We start from the raw sequence: 21,394 nt of genomic DNA on the forward strand, positions 1-21,394 counted from the left end.
TCTTGTAACCAGGGTGGATATGTCTGCCTCTCTCTCTCTCTCTCTCTCTCTCTCTCTCTCTCTCTCTCTCTCTCCTTTTTTGTAAATTCTCTCAGAGTGGTTGCTTACCATACTTTGCCTGTTCAGCTGGATGTGTAATGGGGAGACAGCAGGTTGGGATCCCAGCAGCACGAGAACAAATGCACTGCGGCTTGCCTTCATCCAAATCAGTCTTGAAAGATGGTCCTGTACAGTCTTGTAGCCTCTTTGATGCTATCTAGGCTCGCGTGTGAAGAATTCCCACCTGGGCAAGCTGCTGGAATGCAGTGCCACCCGTCGAACTCTACTCCAGCACGCGTTGACACCTTAACCAAATACAGATTTGCACTTGCACTGAGTCTTCAACATCCTTCGGGCATTCCAGATTCTATTTGCTGCTAACAAGTTACTTTTGAAGTATAGTCACTCATTTTGTAGGCACATGTGGCAGCCAGTCTATCAACAGCAAGTTCCATTAAAAACGGCAGTGAGATGACCAGTGAATCTGTAGTTAAAATGTACCCTGATTGTTTGTTTGTTTCTGAAAGGACTATTTTTGGTCAAGGTGAACGATGAACATCGGAATACCAAGCATGATGATGTGAGGGTGAATCATCCTTGGATGTGACTCGAAAGATGATTCAGCCCCATCAAAGACTTGATCCAGGCCATATGCTGATGGCGCCAGCACTCGCTAAATTAAAGTCAAATTGGCAGATGGAGGAGGGGCAAGCGAGCATGTTAATTGCAATCCTTTGTAATGATTTAAAGGGAAGTTTGATGCTGAGGTCCCTTTAAGAAAATTTTGCACTAAAGTTGACTCTACATTCCGCGTAGAAATGTGAAGCCCAGTGCTGATAATTTACCAATTGACATAACTTTTTTTTGTTAGGCAACTATTCAGTCATTTGCTCGGTATTCACCATTCGACCATATTTACAGGCCAAGCTGGCCATTCCCTTTCCTACACTCTGCTACACCTTCTGCTATACAACTGTAGCCAGTTAAAAGCGATAGTTTCCAGTTCACAAGACATCCATTTTATAATTAAAAGCATCAGCAAAATTCTTGGGGAAAATCCGTCGTCTATTGTTGATCAACGATTTACTTTCCTTCATGTTCACTTCAGACATTTATTACTTTGCAAAATAATATTGCTTTCTTTCTATGTGTGGGAGCATTAGTTTCCATTAACGCTGTAGCCTTAAGGCTTGCAGTGTTTGTAAGTCTCATCGCTGCTCAGATCTGTAGGGTTTTTTTTGGGAGGTGGATTTTTGTGAGCATTACTCACTGGTTTCTAGTTGCTTGTCCTGTGCCTGAGGTATTGGGTGTGCTGCTGTATGACTCATGGGTTTACATGTTCCTCGCTGCTTTGTGTGTCAGATTGATACAAGGCTTTATTGTGCAGCTGGTCCCATGATGATGTGGGTTCAATGTATTCTTTTCTTTTTCCAAAAAAGTGTTATACAGCCGGTATTGATCTTCCCTTTATAAAAAAAAAAAAAATTCTTTCCTTCTCCCTGACAGGGATTGCCGTGTATCAGAAAACACAGTTTGTTTGATCCGAAAGCTGCTGCTTCTGGATCCACAGCAAAGGCTGACAGCAACCGAAGTGCTGGATTCACTGAGCTCCATCATAGCGACGTGGTGAGTTTGCTGTGCAGTACAGCGTAGCTCCATTCTCCCCACCCTCTTCTCCTCCGAACCCACCCCAAACCTCTCTTGTTGGGGAGCCTGCTATGAGGGCCCATCTAGCTCACCGGTATTCATCATCATAGGCAGCCCCTCGAAGCGAGAATGACTTGCTTCCACGCCAAAAAGGGATGAGGTCACAGGTGTTCAGGTGTTTCAATGTTCTAGATCCCGAACTAATATTCCAGGTCCCGAACTACATCTTGAAGAGTGGAAGATGCCTGTGCGTGGATTTTTTTTAACGTGTGGTGGCCGTTGCACACCAGCCACCACACTGGCTTGACAGAGCTTGGTCTTGTTCCAGTGACAAGGATTACCCAAGACGACTGGAGACCTGCTCTGTTGCACGGAACTAGTGCGCACACACATCGCAGTGTGGGCTGGCTCATGCTGCCCCTGGGCACATTCTTCTGAGCCCCAAACTCGCGCCTCTCCAGGGCCCTGGTTACTCCATCTACAAACTCTTGCCGTTCCTTCGCCCCTCCTGCTGTGCCTGCCCGCACTGCAATCAGTGACCTGGCTTCGCAGCCATCGCTCTCCTGCAGCAGTACGCGCTGCTCCCTGCAGTGGCATGCTGCCGCACGCTGCTCCCTCCAGTGGCCCCGGCCTGCTGATGGTCTTGCAGGCCGGGACTGTGTTGATTTCCAGGCCGGACCGCCGCACGCTGCTCCCTCACTGATATTGCTGTATAAGTGGCTGACAGAGTGTGCCTACAACCAGGAAGAGATTTGCTAACCGCCTGTCCCTTACCTGCAGAGGAAGCACTTTGACTCCATGGCCTCCTTTTCCCTCATCGAAAACTACATGGGGCATCTACCATTTGGAACAGTGAAACATTTCAAAAAAATAATAAACCTTTTAAACTTGCACACACAAATATAACCAGGCACAAATTTCAAGACATACAAAATGAGTGCAAGTAGAACAGAGTACATGTCGCTTATACTGATGAGAAACCTTGGTCAACAATCCTGCTGTAATGATCCGTGAAAGTTTGGTAATGGCTACTTGCCAACTGGAATGATGCAAGAAGCAGTCATTGAAGCCCCACAGCCGTTTGATATCTCAAGTCCATCTATCACCGCTTAATTGCTTCTCTTTGCTGAAAGATATCTAGTTGCCTTGCGAACCCACTTATAGTGTCTGATTCAGTGGTCCTTGGTGACTTCCACGAGTGGAAGACTTTCTACCCGACTTCTTACCCCCGGCCTGCTAATTTTAAATCTCGTTCTCTGGCTGAAGCCTTTGTTTGCATCGTTTCTATTAATGCAACCAATGTTTCCAAATATTTGCCACTTCATCAGCAAGATAACAAATCACTAAGTTGTTTAGGGACAGTTTAGATCGAGTGCAACAGCATGTTTTTCTGACTCAATGCTTGTGTGACCTCTTGTAGGCAGTCCCTTTCGTCACTTAGCGGTCCTTTGCAGGTGGTGCCAGATATCGACGACCAAGTCAACAATCCAGAGATTTTACAGGAGGTAAGAACCCTTCCTGTGCCGCTAATGCATGATGTATTGCACCATTGAGTTCACTAACAGCAGGATTAAACATCAGTCCGCATGAATCCAATTACCTTTGTGTTGGGTTTGGTTCCATAACTGGCAATTGACTATTCTGGGTTGGAACTGTTATATATACAATGACCTCAGCCTCCAGACTCAGCCACACTGCCATGACCCAAATAGTTGTATAACTCTTAATGTGTGCAGTGCAGTGCAGTTATATTTTTGCTATCCTCTCTAGTCTGTCGTTGAGTCTGTGAACTTTGCTTATTAGTTTAATGATGTAGTATAGGAAAGGGTCTCGCCTCCTCCTGAAATCCCATCACCTGTTGTGCCTGCAGCTATTTGCTCTGTCCCCTTGTGTTTCCGCTGTTAAATTTGGCATTGTGTACCTGGCTTCAGTTGCAAAGAATCAAGCAGGATTTCAGATGCTTGGAGTTGGCCAGCATGTGCACCAGAATTGCTCTGTGGCCAGTTTGCCGTGCAGTACCTCTCTGAAGTATAGCTCTAGGTACTGAGCCAAGGTCAGTTCAGTCAACAAGCTGATTACTGACTTCATTTTTCTCCCCCCCCAATTTTCTCCTCCTCCTCCTTCTGAAGGTGATGCCTCATCCACTGGCAGCTCAATGACAATACTGTTCTTTGTGGAGTTTTTTAATTATTTGTTCTCAGGCTACAAGTGCCAACCCCATGTACTGAAAGGTTATTTCACCATGGACATTATAGCCTAGCTGATCCTCTTCTCTCCCGATATCTATACACACTCGCTTTTCAGCAAGCGACACCGAGCCGCGATCAGTCTTGAGGATCTTTCTCTCTCCCTCCTCCCTAGCTCCGGGTGCTCAGGCCAACACTAGCAACCTAACTGCTGTTCCACCCGCGATTCAGCGAAGGCTGCGGCTAGAACCTGGGCCATTCTGGTTTGTCTCACTCCGTGCCATACTGACCCCTATCTTTTACCCACCTACTGCCCTCTTTTCTCAGCGGCCAATGCCGTTGACCATGTTACTGAGTAAACTGTTAGTATAATTCAAATAACTACTTGATTGAGTGGGCGGGAGGAACGCAGGGGTGTAGACTATTTTAACCCCTTGAGTGCGTTCAGTTAGATCGGGACTGTTCTGCACCTCCATTCCATTTTCCTGCTTTTTGCCCTTACCCAAGTAAAAAAAAAATCTCTCTATCTTGGTCTTGAAAGCTTCAGTTGACCAACACCCCCCCACCCCCCCAAGCTTCCACACTCATTTGGGGGTGTAAACTCCCAGATTTCCACTGTCCTTTGTGTGAAAACATGCTTCCTGATTTCACTCCTGAACGGCCTAGCTTTAATTTTAAGACTATGCCCCCGGTTCTGATTTCCCTCCCTCCCCTTTTACCAGAGGAGATAGTTTTTCTGTTTCCACCTCTATTATTTTAACCACTTTGATTAGATCACCCCTCAATCTATTAAACTCAACAGAATACAAATCAAGTTTATGTGAATGACCGGCCCTCAATTTAATCCTTTAAGCCCTGTTGTTATTCCAGTGAATCTGCACTGTAGCGCTTCTATGGCCAAATATATCTTTCCTGGCTGTCGGTGCCCCAAAACTGAACACAGGATTCCTGATGGGATGTGACCAAAACACATTGAATCATCATTTCCTCACTTTTGATTTCCAACCCCCTTGAAATAAAAGTCGACATTACATTATCCTTTTTGATCGAGTTTTTGTACCTGCGCACTAGCTTTGTGATTTTTTTTTTACATGAACACCAAAATCCCTTCGCTCCTCCATGGTTCTAGTCTCTTTCCATGAAGAAAATATTCCGATTTGTGTCTCCGATTCCAAGTGGACGATCTCCCACTTCCTCACGTTGAATTCCATCTGTCATAGCTTTTCCCACTCACTTAGTCTGTCCATGTTCGTTTACCTTCCCACTCCCATCCACTGTGCCTCCTAACTTAGCGCTATCTACCAACTTTGATCTACAACTCTGCTTCTTCAACCAAGTCTGTATTGTAAATGGTAAAAAGCTGAGATCCCAGTACAGATCCCTGGGGAACACCATTTGGGTGGTGGTGGCAGGAGGTGGATAAAGAAGGAAAATTAATTATCTTTGAAGTTAAAGAAAAAAGAAAGAAAGACTTGGAGTTACATAGCACCTTTCATGACCACCGGATGTCTCAAAGGGCTTGAAGTACTTTTGGAGTGTAGTCACTGTTGTAATGTAGGAACTGTAATTATAGTTCAGCTTCCAATTATATTTGGACTTCGGTTCCCATTTAAGATTGTTGCTTATGGAATGACAATAATGTGCTGCAGTTATTCATAAGAACATAACAAATAGGAGCAGGAGTAGGCCACCTGGCCCCTCGAGCCTGCTCTGCCATTTAATAAGATCATGGCTGACCCTGTATTCATGGTACAGGGTAACAAACGTGGTGGAGTTGGTGGTTCTTCAGTATTGAAGTGCTGTGCATTTAGCTATTTAATATGCCTTTTTAGTTGTTAACCACAATGATCCCCATGAAACCAGGTCCTAGTTTTCTTGACTTTGGTTGCTGTTTCTCAGAAGCTGTTCTAAAAACGAACAGCAAGGTTTGTACAGTGGAAACTGCTTCGTCTATGGCTTTATTGAACGCACAATACTAATGTTCTAGAGTGAAGTCTGTGACATGACACCTTGCAGCATTTGATGGGCAGCAAGGCTTGGCACTTTCATGATTGCAACTTGGCTGTTTGGGAAACACACCTGGGGTAAGAGGGAAGAGAGGCTGAGCTGTGACCAGGCCATTTCTTTTGCAGGCCCGTGAGGGATGTTAGAAGGTCGTAGACTGATTAATGGACCAGTGCTAGCAATCAAACATTTGTAAAAATGTACAATTAAATTGTCTCCCCACCTCTGGGACCTGGGGTTAAATCTCTTGACTGTAAGGGTTCCAATGTAACGGGAATATGTGCAGTCTCTGTTCACCAACTACAGCACAAAACTAAGTGTAATTTGGCATTAATTAGCAATCGTCTGCAGAGACTGCAGGATAGATTCTTTGGGAAAGGGACGCTGACAACTGCTGTGGCAAGGGATTAGGGTTCAGGCACGTTAGAGCAAAGTAGGAGAAGAACTGCTCTGTTTCTAACTGCTGTACCTGACGCAGGAATGATTGAGTACCAGAAATGGAGAAAGTGTTCTATTTCCTAGCACTAAATTGCTATGATACACACAAATTTCACCCAAAAATGTTTGGGGTACACTCGGCAGACAGCAGCTTCTCACTGCTCCCTGAGCAACACAGCGGTTCAGTGAGTGACGTGCTCAAACTCCTGATCCAATGGGAGGTGGGTTATGTCGGTGGTAGAGGAACTATTTGAAAGTGCCCTTTTGGGGGAAGATCATTTCAGTAACCTGGAATGGTGGGTGATTTTTTTTTTAAACAATGTCCACTTGAACTGTGAAAGCATGCAGCAGTACAATTGGAGAGTTTGGTTCCAAATTTAGCTTGCAGCTGGAGCTTGAGTTACATAATCCTGGGGTGCAGTACAGGTGGTCTCATGTTTGTTGCTACTCGCAGCAACTTGGTGTTAAAGTAAGAGCATCCTGTTTCTTTCTGTCCAAAAAATGCGATCGAATTGAGACACTAGCATTTTTATAATGGTTGTCTCATCATCATAGGCAGTCCCTCAGAATCGAGGAAGACTTGATTCCACTCTAAAAATGTCCTTCGATGGCTGAACAGTCCAATACGAGTCCCTGTCACAAGTGGGACAGATAGTCGTTGAGGGTAAAGGAGGGTGGGACTGGTTTACTGCACAATCTTTCCGCTGCCTGCGTTTGATTTCTGTATGCACTCGGCGATGAGACTCTAGGTACTCAGCGCCCTCCCAGAATCACTTCCTCCAGTTAGGATGGTCTTTGGCCAGGGACTCCCGGGTGTCAATGGGGATATTGCACTTTATCAGGGAGGCTTTGAGGGTATCCATATAACGTTGGCTCGTTTGCCGTGAAGGAGTTCCGAGTAGAGCGCTTGCTTTGGGAGTCTTGTGTCAGGCATGCGAACAATGTGGCCTGCCCAGCGGAGCTGACCAAATGTGGTCAGTGCTATAATGCTGAGGATGTTGGCCTGGTCGAGGACGTTAACGCTGGTGCATTTGTCCTCCCAGGGGATTTGCAGAAGCCTGCGGAGACATCGTTGGTGGTATTTCTCCAGCATTACTGGGAAATGCAGTCAGTCATTTGACCAGAAGTGGCATATTTCTTTAACTTCTCTCTCTCTCTCTCTCTCTCTCTCTCTCTCTCTCTCACTCAGGCAAAAGTCACCGAAGAGTCCTCTCAATATGAATTTGAAAACTACATGCGGCAGCAGCTGATGCTGGCCGAGGGAAACACTATGCACGAGGTGAAGAGTTTTGCACACAAGCGGCAGTTCAGCAACATCCCCCCGGTGCGGCGACTGGGCCACGATGCTCAGCCCATAAATCCTCTCGACGCAGCAATCCTTGCTCAGCGCTACTTGCGGAAATGATGGCCGGAAACGGGACGCGAAGCTCCGCAAGCCAAGTTCACAGCACAGTAATACTCACCATGCCACGTACTACCGATCCTGAGCAATACAGTATTCTGTGACCGATATGTAGCAATGGACGGAGTCTCTTCAAAAGAATAACTGTAGTTTTAAGAGACAACAGAAGACGGCTTTTTTTTAATGTGTGTGTATATATATATAATTTTTTTTTATATATATATATATATATATACACATATATAAAGAAAGGACAACATTGCAGCATCTTCTGGGGCAGTAGTAGATGATTAGTTTTACTTTATATAATCTACCTCTTTCTTCATTTAACCAAGACATGTTCTCAGAACTGTAGATTGAGATACTGGGCTGAGGTCTTCATCCTATGTTGTGACTCTGAAAAGGACTTGTACTACAAGAGATTTTGAGAGCATTAAGAATTGGGTGTGTTCATCGCTGTGGATTCCCATTCGCCTGCATTACCCGCCGAATAATAGACAGTGTAAAGTGTAGGTTGTTGGGGTAGTTTTTATTTTCCTTTCCCCCCCCCCCTCCCATTTGTGAAAGTTTTTTTTTCTTGCGGAAATGTGTGGTACAAACTGTCCATCTAAGGAAAATGTGAAGGAATGAAAACCAATGTGATCCCCAGATATATCGTTTTTACTGTGTTTAGCGGTAAAGATCAGGTTAACCGGCCTTTCCTATCGTTTTGTCATTTATATTTTGGAGTTTAAAAGCGGTCAGCTTGAAGGTTGACTTTATAAAAAAAAAAAATGTAATGTAATTTGTGAAGCTCGCTGAGCTGCAGAGACTGTTAGAACACTAAAGAGCAGTTGAGTGTCGTTTTGTTTTTTTAATTTAACAAGCTCAGGGAGAACGTTCAGCGTCGTCGCTAGGATTTCAGTAAAGCTTTGAGCGCGAGAGATTCCCACAGCTGCACTTGGTGCTTCATCGCCCAGCGGTACAAGGTGGCTCTGTCCTTTCTTCCATTACTCTTGTCTGGAGGGAGGGTTTGAATTGTGTATCACTGGTTGTTGCAGGCCTCTCGGTGGTGGGAGAGATTTGAGGTGAATCGGTACTGTACTGGTGTACTGGTGCAAGTGTGGTCTGGTACCAGTAAGCCTGGCGACAACACTGACGTTGCTGTGATTCTGAGCATTCAATGAGTCAGTTAACCCCTTCAGTTCTGGTTTCACTGCACTAAATGATGCACAGGGATTCTTAACTGTAAAATGTTCATCACCAGTGAAATTGACCAACTTAGACAATGAGGCAAAAGTCTTGGTTTGATTGTGAGCATTATACAGATAATGGACTGCGACCGATACCATTTCGGACTATGCCTGCCTCCCCATCTCCGGTGGAATGCTTGTTTCCTCTGGCCGCAATGGACTTGTTTATCAGCAGTTTTATAAGTGGCCACTAGGGGCTGCACGCTGATGGCCATGGTCAGCCAATCCTCTATCTTGCCACGTCTTGGGGGATGGCCCATATGTTGCGTACTGCCTCATCCAAGTGATCTGGCTCAGATAAAATGCTCCCAGCTTGGAGAGTTGTGGATTTAGCTGTGATCTGGCACTGCGTTGGACCAATGCAATTGGACCTTTTTTTAAAGACTCCTGTTAGACTGCTTCCAGTGCCAGACGAGTCACCAGTGAAGAATATCCATTGACCCTTTTAGCAGGGGCAATAGATCCCATCCTACTCAGCATTGCATCATTTCTCTACCACTCTTTCGAATGGCAGCCGAGACTGCTAAATCTTGCCCCATGCTTCCCAAGATTGAGATTCAGATGCTGTCCACTTGATGGTCCCAGGTCCTGGCTCCTGGACTTCCTTTTGAAGAGTGGGTCTTTGGAGTGTCATTTAACTGTAGCACCAATCACTGTAAGCCAGATATTGCCTCAGTGACTTTAGTATGACTTCAGATTCTCTTAGATCTAATTTTAATGATGGAAGGGTATGTAAAATGGTTCAAACGTAGTCTGCAGTGATGTAGAGCTCGGTGTACATATTTTTTTTTCTGTGGTGGGTTTCGGACTTCATTAGGTTTCCTCAATATTGCTGATAATTTCAGCTAGTATTAAAACCAGTAATAAATGCCTGTCTTGCCTCAGTATATTTAACCTGTGGAAAATATACAAAGAATCGAGCAGATTCAAATAATTTTAATTTCAATTTATCATTGCATTGTGGGAAGGTCTGGCCCCTGGCATTACTGGAGGTGGTACAGGAAAATCTCCACCGTTCAGGAGTGAACACAGGTGATCTCTGGTCAGTGTGACCATGGGCAGGATGGGGTGGGGAGCGGGGAGTGCCGTGACACAGTCGAAGATTCTATTTATTAAATACCATGTGTTCCTCAAAGCTTTTATACTGTATGTGATTGGGGGTAAATCAATCCATTGGTGCCTGGGGTGAGAGGTGGGGTGGGCAGGGAAAGGAAAAGTAGATCAGGATTGGGTTGAAAGTTTGTAACATTCTGGCGATCCCTTGGGTCCTCATGGAGGTTAGTGTTGTGGGACAGTCTGTAATGCTCTATCATTATTGTGCAGCACACTTGACCCGTGCATACAGAAGTGAAATACTGAAAGCCTGTAATCTAAAATTACTTGTATTAGTGAGGCAAGTTTTCACTTGTCTGTTCAATGCCTCACTCGCATGAGGTTGAAGAGGCCCTGTTACCACCGTGTATTGGGGCTCACTTGGATGAGTGAACATATCCCATTTTGAGTATGGTATGAAAATGAATAAGTGGAACACCAAGTAGCAGTTTGTGACAAGACTCCAGTATGGATGCAGTAAAGTGTAGAAGGTCTTAAAAATAAATACATTTTTTGAAATGGTCTTTAAAGGCCAAGGTAGCTAATAATGGTGCAACATGAGGATTGTTGAAGAAATGGTGCCCACCTTTTTCTGGCCAGCTGAGACTGGATCTGATGGTGTTGTGATGTTAGTAGAGTAGTGCTCAAGTAGAGGTCTTGAGCTATGAGCTTTGCACCCCCTGTTCCTTAATGTAGTCTGCCATCGGTCTCTAGGGATAGTTGGAGGCTTGTGTTTTGGAATTGGAGGCTGTTTTTTTGCACGGGCTCTAACTATAGTTCTCAGGATCTGTAAAGATTAGGTTCTGGGCACTTGTCAGCAGTGTGGGATTAGTTTTCTTATAATAGGTGGTATCAGTCTTGTGTCTGCCACAGCCTGTGTCTGCCACAGCCTAAATCTGCTGTAAGGGATGAGGGGTCTCGCCAAAGACCCTGTTACAGAATGCAGGCCACCTCTGCTGCTCCTGGGCCTCGACCAGCGCTCATCTGAAAGTAACTGCTTTGGGGAGTGCGGAGACCAAGTGTTGTCCCATCCCATTCTTTTTTTTCCCCTGCCCCCTCCCTGTTGTGGCTGCGATCAGCAGAGAAGTAGCCCCATCACTTGTTGCATTTATATCCACTGAATAACTGGGAGAAGCTCAGCCAAAGGAAAACGTTGGCTTTTAAAGAAAAGGTCTGTTTCTTCAACTCCTCATATTTCACTAAGTTCTCTGAGCCTTACTCCATGTCTGGCTGCTCCAATTATTTTTTTTGTAGTATCTTGTATATAATTTCAAATAACTTTAATTCAGTGAAGACACTTAAAGTATTACCATTTGTCACAATTAGAAGCTGTGGCTTTTTATTTCATCCTGGGGAATCTATTTTGTTGAGCAAGAATTGTTTTTGTTCCCTCTAATTATGTGTTTATGGTAAAAGTGATTGTCTAATCAGACTGGAACAATGCAGCGGCCCGTGCATGGCAAAGATTTGTGTGTTTGAGCTGCCTCTGGGTGCACCAATTGAAGTAGGTTGTATGAGACGTTGGTAGAAAGGAATCGTGATCATTGTATACAAATTTGTATAAAATAAAGATGACATATTTTTGTACTTCATTAAAAATCTACTTGCATGTCAGCAATAAATTTCATACTGTAGAGAAGTTCATTCTGACTTGTAGTTAAATGGGTTCATATCCAGCTACCTTACATTTAACGTCTCCCTTGTAACGATGCAACATTTATCTCAATGGCACTGATAATGGGTGTTCAGGGACGTTTGATTTTCTGTGGTAAATGAACTCGAGGTGAAGGATGATTCTGTTGGTGAATGGGGCACTTGGCGTTTCAAATACTGTGCCCTCATCACACACTCCCAGGGCAGGTACAGCACGGGTTAGATACAGAGTAAAGCTCCCTCTACACTGCCCCATCAAACACTCCCAGGGCAGGTACAGCACGGGTTAGATGCAGAGTAAAGCTCCCTCTACACTGCCCCATCAAACACTCCCAGGACAGGTACAGCACAGGTTAGATACAGAGTAAAACTCCCTCGACACTGTCCCATCAAACACTCCTGGGGCAGGTACAGGTTAGATACAGAGTAAAGCTCCCTCTACACTGTTCCCTTTGGGATTGGGATCTATATCACAAAATAGTTGCTGTGTCGCTCAGGCTGCAAGATGGCTGGTGTGGAAATAGAGAAACTGTTACACTGCTACAGTATGAGATGCTCTTACAAGGTTGGGCAGTGTAAGAAGGAGCTTTATTCTGCATTTGGATTGCTTTGGCTGCCCTGGATGTTTGATTCTGAAATGGGCAGAGTTCCATTCCTTGGCATTAACAGTCTTCAATAGGGTGCATAAAAATAAAAATGCTAAGACTATTCTCATTTTCCCCACTTTATTCCCTTTTTCCTAAGTGCTGGTTCATACTGGGGTGTCGTTGATTTTCTCCCAAGGGTCCAGGGCAGCCCTCTGGGACCTTGCCCAAGTGGTCATTCTTCATATGAGGCTAGACTGAGTGTCTGTCTGAGGCCCATTTAAGGTGTCAGCTGTGGCTCAGTGGGTAGCACTCTTGCCTCTGTGTCAGGAGGTCGTGGTTTCAAGTCCCACTCCATAGACTTGAGCATATAATCCAGTCAGACACTCCAGTGCAGTACTGAGGGAGTGCTGCATTGTCAGAGGTGTTGTCTTTCAGATCAGGCGTTCAACAGAGAACTCATCTTCCCCCTTAGGTGGACGTAAAAGATCCCACGGCACTATTCGAGGAAGAGAAGGGGAATTTTTCCCCCAATGTCCTGGCCAATAGTCATCCTTCAACACGGCCAGAAGCATTATCTGTTCATTTATCTAATTGCTGTTTCTGGGTATTTTAACGTAGATTAACAAACGTGTTTCCTACGTTACAACAGTGAATACACTTCATAAGTTCATTGGCTGTAAAGCGCTTTGGGACATCCTGAGGTTGTGAAAGGTACTGTATAAATGCAAGGGCTTTGTTTCTTTCACCAATGGGAGCATAGCCACTGACCCTGATCCTATCTTTGCCCAGCAGTGCACTCTTGCAGTTTCCAGCAGGAGCACGAGCCAATTGTGGGGCCACTACAGCTGCTGTGGCTGAAATTGGCCAACTCAGCGCAGATCAAACTTGACTTCTCTAGTCTCTAGTCTCCTACTGTTCCACACTTTCTATAGATTGCAAAAAAATCCAGAGCTTAAATTGTTGAGTCCATTCATGATATGAGATCATCTCCAGTTTTATGCCCTGATTTTGTTGCTCTGCTTTTCTATTTAAAATCTACATCCCAGATTTGTGTGTGTGGTCACTGGTATGTGTGACCCAGACCATCATTGCTGTGATGTATGAATAAACTGCTGCTCACTGCAAGGTTTTGATATATCCCACATCCTTCGCTGTGCCACTGTTCATATACACCATGCAAACATTAATATAGTCCACATTGCAATGCTCTGCACTGTGCCTTTTACCCCTTTTTATTTAGGTGTTGGCTGTGGTTCAGTAGGTAGTGTGTTCTCCTCTGAGTCAGAAGATTGTGGGTTCATAGAAACATAGAAAATAGGTGCAGGAGTAGGCCATTCGGCCTTTCTAGCCTGCACCGCCATTCAATGAGTTCATGGCTGAACATGCAACTTCAGTACCCCATTCCTGCTTTCTCGCCATACCCCTTGATTCCCCCTAGTAGTAAGGACTTCATCTAACTCCTTTTTGAATATATTTAGTGAATTGGCCTCAACAACTTTCTGTGGTAGAGAATTCCACAGGTTCCTCACTCTCTGGGTGAAGAAGTTTCTCCTCATCTCGGTCCTAAATGGCTTACCCCTTATCCTTAGACTGTGACCCCTGGTTCTGGACTTCCCCAACATTGGGAACATTCTTCCTGCATCTAACCTGTCTGAACCCATCAGAATTTTAAATGTTTCTATGAGGTCCCCTCTCATTCTTCTGAACTCCAGTGAATACAAGCCCAGTTGATCCAGTCTTTCTTGATAGGTCAGTCCCGTCATCCCGGGAATCAGTCTGGTGAACCTTCGCTGCACTCCCTCAATAGCAAGAATGTCCTTCCTCAAGTTAGGAGACCAAAACTGTACACAATACTCCAGGTGTGGCCTCACCAAGGCCCTGTACAACTGTAGCAACACTTCCCTGCCCCTGTACTCAAATCCTCTCGCTATGAAGGCCAACATGCCATTTGCTTTCTTAACCGCCTGCTGTACCTGCATGCCAACCTTCAATGACTGATGTACCATGACACCCAGGTCTCGTTGCACCTCCCCTTTTCCTAATCTGTCACCATTCAGATAATAGTCTGTCTCTGTTTTTACCACCAAAGTGGATAACCTCACATTTATCCACATTATACTTCATCTGCCATGCATTTGCCCACTCACCTAACCTATCCAAGTCACTCTGCAGCCTCATAGCATCCTCCTCGCAGCTCACACTGCCACCCAACTTAGTGTCATCCGCAAATTTGGAGATACGACATTTAATCCCCTCGTCTAAATCATTAATGTACAGTGTAAACAGCTGGGGCTCCAGCACAGAACCTTGCGGTACCCCACTAGTCACTGCCTGCCATTCTGAAAAGTACCCATTTACTCCTACTCTTTGAGAACTGGTTGTCAGACAGGAAGCAATCATGTCAGCACACTACCCCCAATCCCATGTGCTTTAACTTTGCATATTAATCTCTTGTGTGGGACCTTGTTGAAAGCCTTCTGAAAGTCCAAATACACCAAATCAACTGGTTCTCCCTTGTCCACTCTACTGGAAAGATCCTCAAAAAATTCCAGAAGATTTGTCAAGCATGATTTCCCTTTCACAAATCCATGCTGACTTGGACCTATTATGTCACCTCTTTCAAAATGCGCTGCTATGACATCCTTAATAATTGATTCCATCATTTTACCCACTACTGAGGTCCGGCTGACCGGTCTATAATTCCCTGTTTTTTCTCTTCCCTCCTTTTTTAAAAAGTGGGGTTACATTGGCTACCCTCCACTCGATAGGAACTGATCCAGAGTCAATGGAATGTTGGAAAATGACTGTCAATGCATCCACTATTTCCAAGGCCACCTCCTTAAGTACTCTGGGATGCAGTCCATCAGGCCCTGGGGATTTATCGGCCTTCAATCCCATCAATTTCCCCAACACAATTTCCCAACTAATAAGGATTTCCCTCAGTTCCTCCTCCTTACTAGACTCTCTGACCCCTTTTATATCCGGAAGGTTGTTTGTGTCCTCCTTAGTGAATACCGAACCAAAGTACTTGTTCAATTGGTCTGCCATTTCTTTGTTCCCTGTTATGACTTCCCCTGATTCTGACTGCAGGGGAACTATGTTTGTCTTTACTAATCTTTTTCTCTTTACATATCTATTGAAACTTTTGCAATCCATCTTAATGTTCCCTGCAAGCTGCTTCTTGTATTCCATTTTCCCTGCCCTAATCAAACCCTTTGTCCTCCTCTGCTGTGTTCTAAATTTCTCCCAGTCCCTGGGTTCGCTGCTATTTCTGGCCAATTTGTATGCCACTTCCTTGGCTTTAATACTATCCCTGATTTCCCTTGATAGTCACGGTTGAGCCACCTTCCTTTTTTTATTTTTACGCCAGACAGGAATGTACAATTGTTGTAATTCATCAATGCTGTCTCTAAATGTCTGCCATTGCCCATCCACAGTCAACCCCTTAAGTATCATTCGCCAATCTATCGTAGCCAATTCACGCCTCATACCTTCAAAGTTACCCTTCTTTAAGTTCTGGACCATGGTCTCTGAATTAACTGTTTCATTCTCCATCCCAATGGAGAATTCCACCATATTATGGTCACTCTTCCCCAAGGGGCCTCGCACAACGAGATTGCTAATTAATCCTCTCTCATTACACAGCACCCAGATGGCCTCCCCCCGAGTTGGTTCCTCAACATATTGGTCTAGAAAACCATCCCTTATGCACTCCAGGAAATCCTCCTCCACCGTATTGCTTCCAGTTTGGTTAGACCAATCTATGCATATTAAAGTCACCCATTATAACTGCTGCACCTTTATTGCATGCACCCCTAATTTCCTGTTTGATGCCCTCCCCAACATTAAGCCCCACTTGAGTGCAAAATCTAGACGGACGCTCCAGTACTGCAGTGTCCACAGTACTGAGGCAGTGCTGCACTGTCGGAGGTGCTATCTTTCGGCTGAGATGCTAAATTGAGGCCATGTCTGCTCTCTGAGGTGGCACATGGCCCTATCTCGAACAACAGTAGGGGAGTTCTCCCTGGTATCCTGCCAATATTTATCCCTCAAGGAACATCACAAAAGAAAATACATTATGTGCTCATTATCACATTGCTGTCTGTGGGATCTTGCTGTGCATAAATTTGCTAGTGCATTTCCAAAATTACAAGAGTGCGTACACTGCAAAAGTATTTAATTGGCTGTAAAGAGCGCTGGGACGTCCTGAGGTTGTGAAAGGTGCTATACAAATGCAAGCGCTTTTATTTTGGAGCTCTAGCTTCTGGGGCCCTTCATCCCCGATGCTGTAAAGCTCTGTTGTAATGCTGCATGTGCAAAACAAATGTGGGTACCTAGAATGTGAAGTTTGTGCACTGCAGTTACCACCACCTGTGACTGCAGCTGTGCAAAGGGAGCTTTAGTTGTAGCCACAGATACAAAAGCGCCCTCTAGGGGACAGAGTGCTGTTAGATTATTTAATAACATGAATCTCAAACTAATATTCAACAATGAAAACACAAGCAGATATCCAGCTCAGTAATTAGTCAGGAAAGTGATACAGATGCTCCAGTGAACCGCTTTTATATTCCTTTCTAATTAACGTACCAGCCTCACTTCTCTCTTGTATTTATCTCTCCTGGGTTTTATGCTCTGTTTTGGTTCCTGTGCTGTTGCTTCTAACATCGCCAACCTTGACGTGTGTAGAGATGAGTGGCTGTGTGTGATCAAGAAAGTGTGAATGAAAGGAAATAAATCTAGAAAAGAGAGGTGCAATGGTCCATTTTCGGATGGTCTAAGCACAGGTCCTTCCTGCTTCTTGACCTCGGGAACCAAGTCTGGTCCTAGACAACGACACAGAAGGAGGTCTTCCTGTTACCATGGATCAATGCCACTTCTTAAACTCCACTCTGAGCCTTCTACCTCTTCCCCAAAGCTGGTGGCCACTGTTCAGCCTTTTCCACATTCCAATATGCTAGTCTCCCAAGATTCTCAATGGGTGCATTTACACAATGGCTAGTTCTCTTAAATGCAACAGCAAACCAATTCTCTTCAACAATCTCAGCATAACATTGAGTAAATACTGTGGAGCCTTCACTTCAGATATGTGTTCCAACAAGCCTGTTTCATGATCAACATTATAGAATCAGAGAATGGTTACATCACAAAGAGGCCGGCTCTCTGCAAAAGCACTTCAGCCAGTCCCAGTCCCCTGTCCTTTCCCCACAGCCCTGCAAATTTTTTCCTTCAGGTGCTTATCTAACTCCCTTTTGAAAGCCACGATTGAGTCTGCCTCCACCACCCTTTCAGGCCATGCATTCCAGATCCTAACCACTCACTGCGTTACAAAGTTTATCCTCCTGTCACCTTTGGTTCTTCTGCCAATCACCTTAAATCTGTGTCCTCTAGTTCTCGACCCTTCCACCAATGGGAACAGTTTCTCTCTATCTACTCTGTCCAGACCCCTCATGATTTTGAACACCTTTATCAAATCTCCTCTCAACCTTCTCTGCTCTAAGGAGAACAGCCCCAGCTTCTCCAGTCTATCCATGTAACTGAAGTCCCTCATCCCTGGAACCATTCTTGTAAATCTTTTCTGCACCCTCTCTAAGGTCTTCACATCCTTCCTAAAGTGCAGTGCCCAGAATTGATCACAATACTCCAGTTGAGGTCAAACCAGTGTTTTATACGGGTTTTTCATAACTTTGCTTTTGTACTCTATACCTCTATAATGTCCAGGATCCCGTAAGCCTTTTTAACTGCTTTCTCAACCTGCCCTGCCACTTTCAACAATTTGTGCACATATACCACCAGATCTCTCTGTTCATGCACCCCCTTTAGGATTGCATCCTTTAGTTTATATTTACTCTCCTCATTCTTCCTACCAAAATATATCACTTCACACTTTTCTACATAAATTCATCTCCTACATGACCGCCCATTCTACCAACCTATCTTTGTCTTTTTGAAGTCTATCACTATCCTCCACACTGTTCACTATACGCCCAAGTTTTGTGTCACCTGCAAACTTTGAAATTTTGCCCTGTACACCCAAATCTAAGTCATTAATATATATCAAGAAAAGCAGTGATCCTAGTACCGACCCCTGGGGAACACCACTGTATACCTTCCTCCAGTCCAAAAAACAACCGTTCACCACTCTCTCTGTTTCCTGTCACTTAGACAATTTTGTATCCATGCTGCCACTGTCCCTTTTATTCCATGGGCTTCAACTTTGCTAGCCAGCCTATTATGTGGCACTTTATCAAATGCCTTTTGGAAATCCATATACACCACGTATTGCCCTCGTCAACCCTCTCTGTTACCTCATCAAATACTCAATCAAGTTAGTTAAACATGATTTGCCTTTAACAAATCCGTGCTGGCTTTCCTTAATTAATCCACACTTGTTCAAGTGGCTGTTAGTTTTGTCCCGGATTATTCTTTCTAAAAGCTTTCCCATTACTGAGGTTAAACTGACTGGCCTGTAGTTGCTGTGTTTATCCTTACCCCCTTATTTGAACAAGGGTGTAACATTTGCAATTCTCCAGTCCTCTGCCACCGCCTATGCATCTAAGCAGGATTGAAAGATTATGGCCAGTGCCTCTGCAATTTCCAACTTTAATTTCCTCAGCATCCTCGGATGCATCCTATCTGGTCCTGGTGACTTATCTACTTTAAGTACAGCCAGCTTTTCTAGTACCTCCTCCTCATCAATTTTTATCCTATCCAGGATTGCCACTACCTCCTCTTTCACTGACTTTGGCAGTATCTTCTTCTTTGGTAAAGACAGATGCAAAATATTTATTTAATATCTCAGCCATGCCCTCTGCCTCCATGTGTAGGTCTCCATTTTGGTCCTTAATGGGGCTCACCCCTCCTCTTACTACCTGTTTACCAGTTATATCCCTATAGAAGACTTTTGGATTCTGTTTTATGTTAGCTGCCAATTTATTCTCGTACTCTTTGCCCCTCTTATTTCCTTTTTTACTTCCCTCTGAACTTTTCTATATTAAGCCTGGTTCTCATTTGCGTTCTCAACCTGACATTATTGGCACCCCCTTGTGCAACTATGGCACACACCACTCTCTGTTTTCCCCCTGTCCCCACAAGGGAAGTTTACGGGCAATGTCACAATATCTACCCTCTGACGAGGGGCCCAATCCAGTCACTCTACTTACGGTGTATAGTAGAATCTGTTGAGGATCACCATCTGAATCAGCGTCATCCGCACATTGCTTGATACTAAACATGATTTGGACCAAACTATTGGTCGGTTCTTACCTGTGAATTGCATAGGATTCCATAAGATATACAGCACAGATACAGGCCATTCGGCCCAACCAGTCCATGTTGATGTTTATGCTCCACTCGAGCCTCCTCCAGTCTTTCCTCATCTAACTCTATCAGCATAACCCTCTATTCACTTCTCCCTCATACGCTTATCTCACCTTCCCTGAAATGCATCGATACAAGAGTTTAATCAGTTTACAAGAAGATGGATAAAAGTCAGACAACAGCATTGAATAGGATGAATAGTTTCCTTTTCACGAGTGGAAAGAAACAAAAAAGACTTGCATTTATATAGCGGCTTTCACAACCACCCGGATTTCCCAAAGCATTTTATAGCCAATGAAGTACTTTTTGAAGTGTATTCACTGTTGTAGTAGGTAGCCAACCTGCACACAGAAAGCTCTCACAAACATAAGAAATAGGAGCAGAAGCAGGCCATACGGCCCCTCGAGCCTGCTCCACCATTTAATACGATCATGGCTGATCCGATCATGGACTCAGATCCGCTTCCCTGCCCGCTCCCCATTCTAACGGGTTCTCGGGGAGTGTTGTTGTGCCTTGGGTGTCTCTGGGCTTCTGCCCTCACAGCTTATGCCTGGCCTGTGAGGTACCCTGAGTGCTGCAAGAGCACCCCTGGAGAGACTGTGTTCACAGCTTATGAAAGGGGTTTTGAGACTCGTGCATCCCCACAGCTTATGCCTGGCATGTGAGGCACCTGTGAGTGTCAAACACTCCTAATCCCTTCTTCCCTAGCCTGTGACACACAGTTGAGCATTTTCGAGGCGCTCCTAGCTTCCCTTACATTGTTCTGACATAAGACTCACGATCAGGAGATGTAATACAATAGAACTGAGACAAGGTGATTCCAAGAGGAATTTAGGCTTCCAATTTATTTGACAAGGTATATCTTAAACAGCAATACACCAACAAAATAATCCCCCTAAATCCCACTAAACGGACACAACGAAAATCTTTACACAAGTTTAGCAGTACAATGCCCAACCTCCCACCTTTCCTGGCCTAACTGAGTTGGGAGTTCTGGGAACCAGAGGTTATACTCACTACTGTGCCTTCTGCAGTCTGGTGGTTTGTTTCTTCTATCTTCAGTGTCTTCAGACACTGGTTTTCCTTCAGTGTCGAGAGGCTTGCTGGTTGTTGGATCACGAGAGCAGAACACACACACTCTGGGTCAGAAACCCCTTTTTATAGCCAGATATACAGTCCGTCTCTCGTGCTGAAATCGATCCTTCCTATTGGTGGGCTTTGTGATTTTGAAAAATGCAGCAGTTTTAGATTATTGCGGGTTTTTTTCCACTGATGTTAACCTACTCGAGGTTTGAGTAGGTGTTGATTGCGATGGCCTCCTGTAGCCATTGTGTAGGCCCTTGGGTTGTTTTGGGTTCCCTAGTTTTCTGAAGGTCTGCATAATTTCCCTCCAATTCAGTTTTCTCTAACCTACAGAAGGTTTGAGTAGGTGTTGATTGGGTTGGACTCCTGTAGCCATTGTGTAGGCCCTTGGGTTGTTTTGGGTTCCCTAGTTTTCTGAAGGTCTGCATAATTTCCCTCCATAGTGTAAACATGGGGAAGGCAATAGCCCAATAATGGCGATGAATCAGTCCCACAGTTTTCGAGCAAGTGCTCTTTCATTGGCTTGAAAGCCCCATGCTTCGGGCTGACTCTGTCCCACCATTGGCCCTCCGGTGTCCTCCCACGTCCAATCACTGCTCTGCCAAGGTCAAACCGTCTGTTTCAATTCACATTGCAGCACAGACAGATCCTACAGCTCTTTTCCTTCTGGGTAAAATGAGGGGGTTTTCGTCCTCCCCTACATAATCCTCCATC

At 44.7% G+C, this 21,394-nt stretch overlaps 1 protein-coding gene across 1 annotated transcript in view; it reads left to right on the forward strand.

Annotated features, from left to right (window-relative positions):
- stk40 (serine/threonine kinase 40) overlaps positions 1 to 11,679 on the forward strand; it is a 78,412-nt gene extending 66,733 nt beyond the window's left edge. Inside the window, exons 8-10 of the mRNA XM_070898717.1 lie at positions 1,546 to 1,665; positions 3,107 to 3,191; positions 7,504 to 11,679. Coding sequence (XP_070754818.1) covers positions 1,546 to 1,665; positions 3,107 to 3,191; positions 7,504 to 7,719 — 421 coding nt within the window. The 3' untranslated portion in view covers positions 7,720 to 11,679. The remainder of the gene's footprint in view (positions 1 to 1,545; positions 1,666 to 3,106; positions 3,192 to 7,503) is intronic.
- Positions 11,680 to 21,394: the final 9,715 nt, after the last annotated feature.

This window comes from Pristiophorus japonicus, chromosome 14, assembly GCF_044704955.1.
Source record: "Pristiophorus japonicus isolate sPriJap1 chromosome 14, sPriJap1.hap1, whole genome shotgun sequence".
NCBI classification, from domain to species: Eukaryota; Metazoa; Chordata; class Chondrichthyes; family Pristiophoridae; genus Pristiophorus; species Pristiophorus japonicus.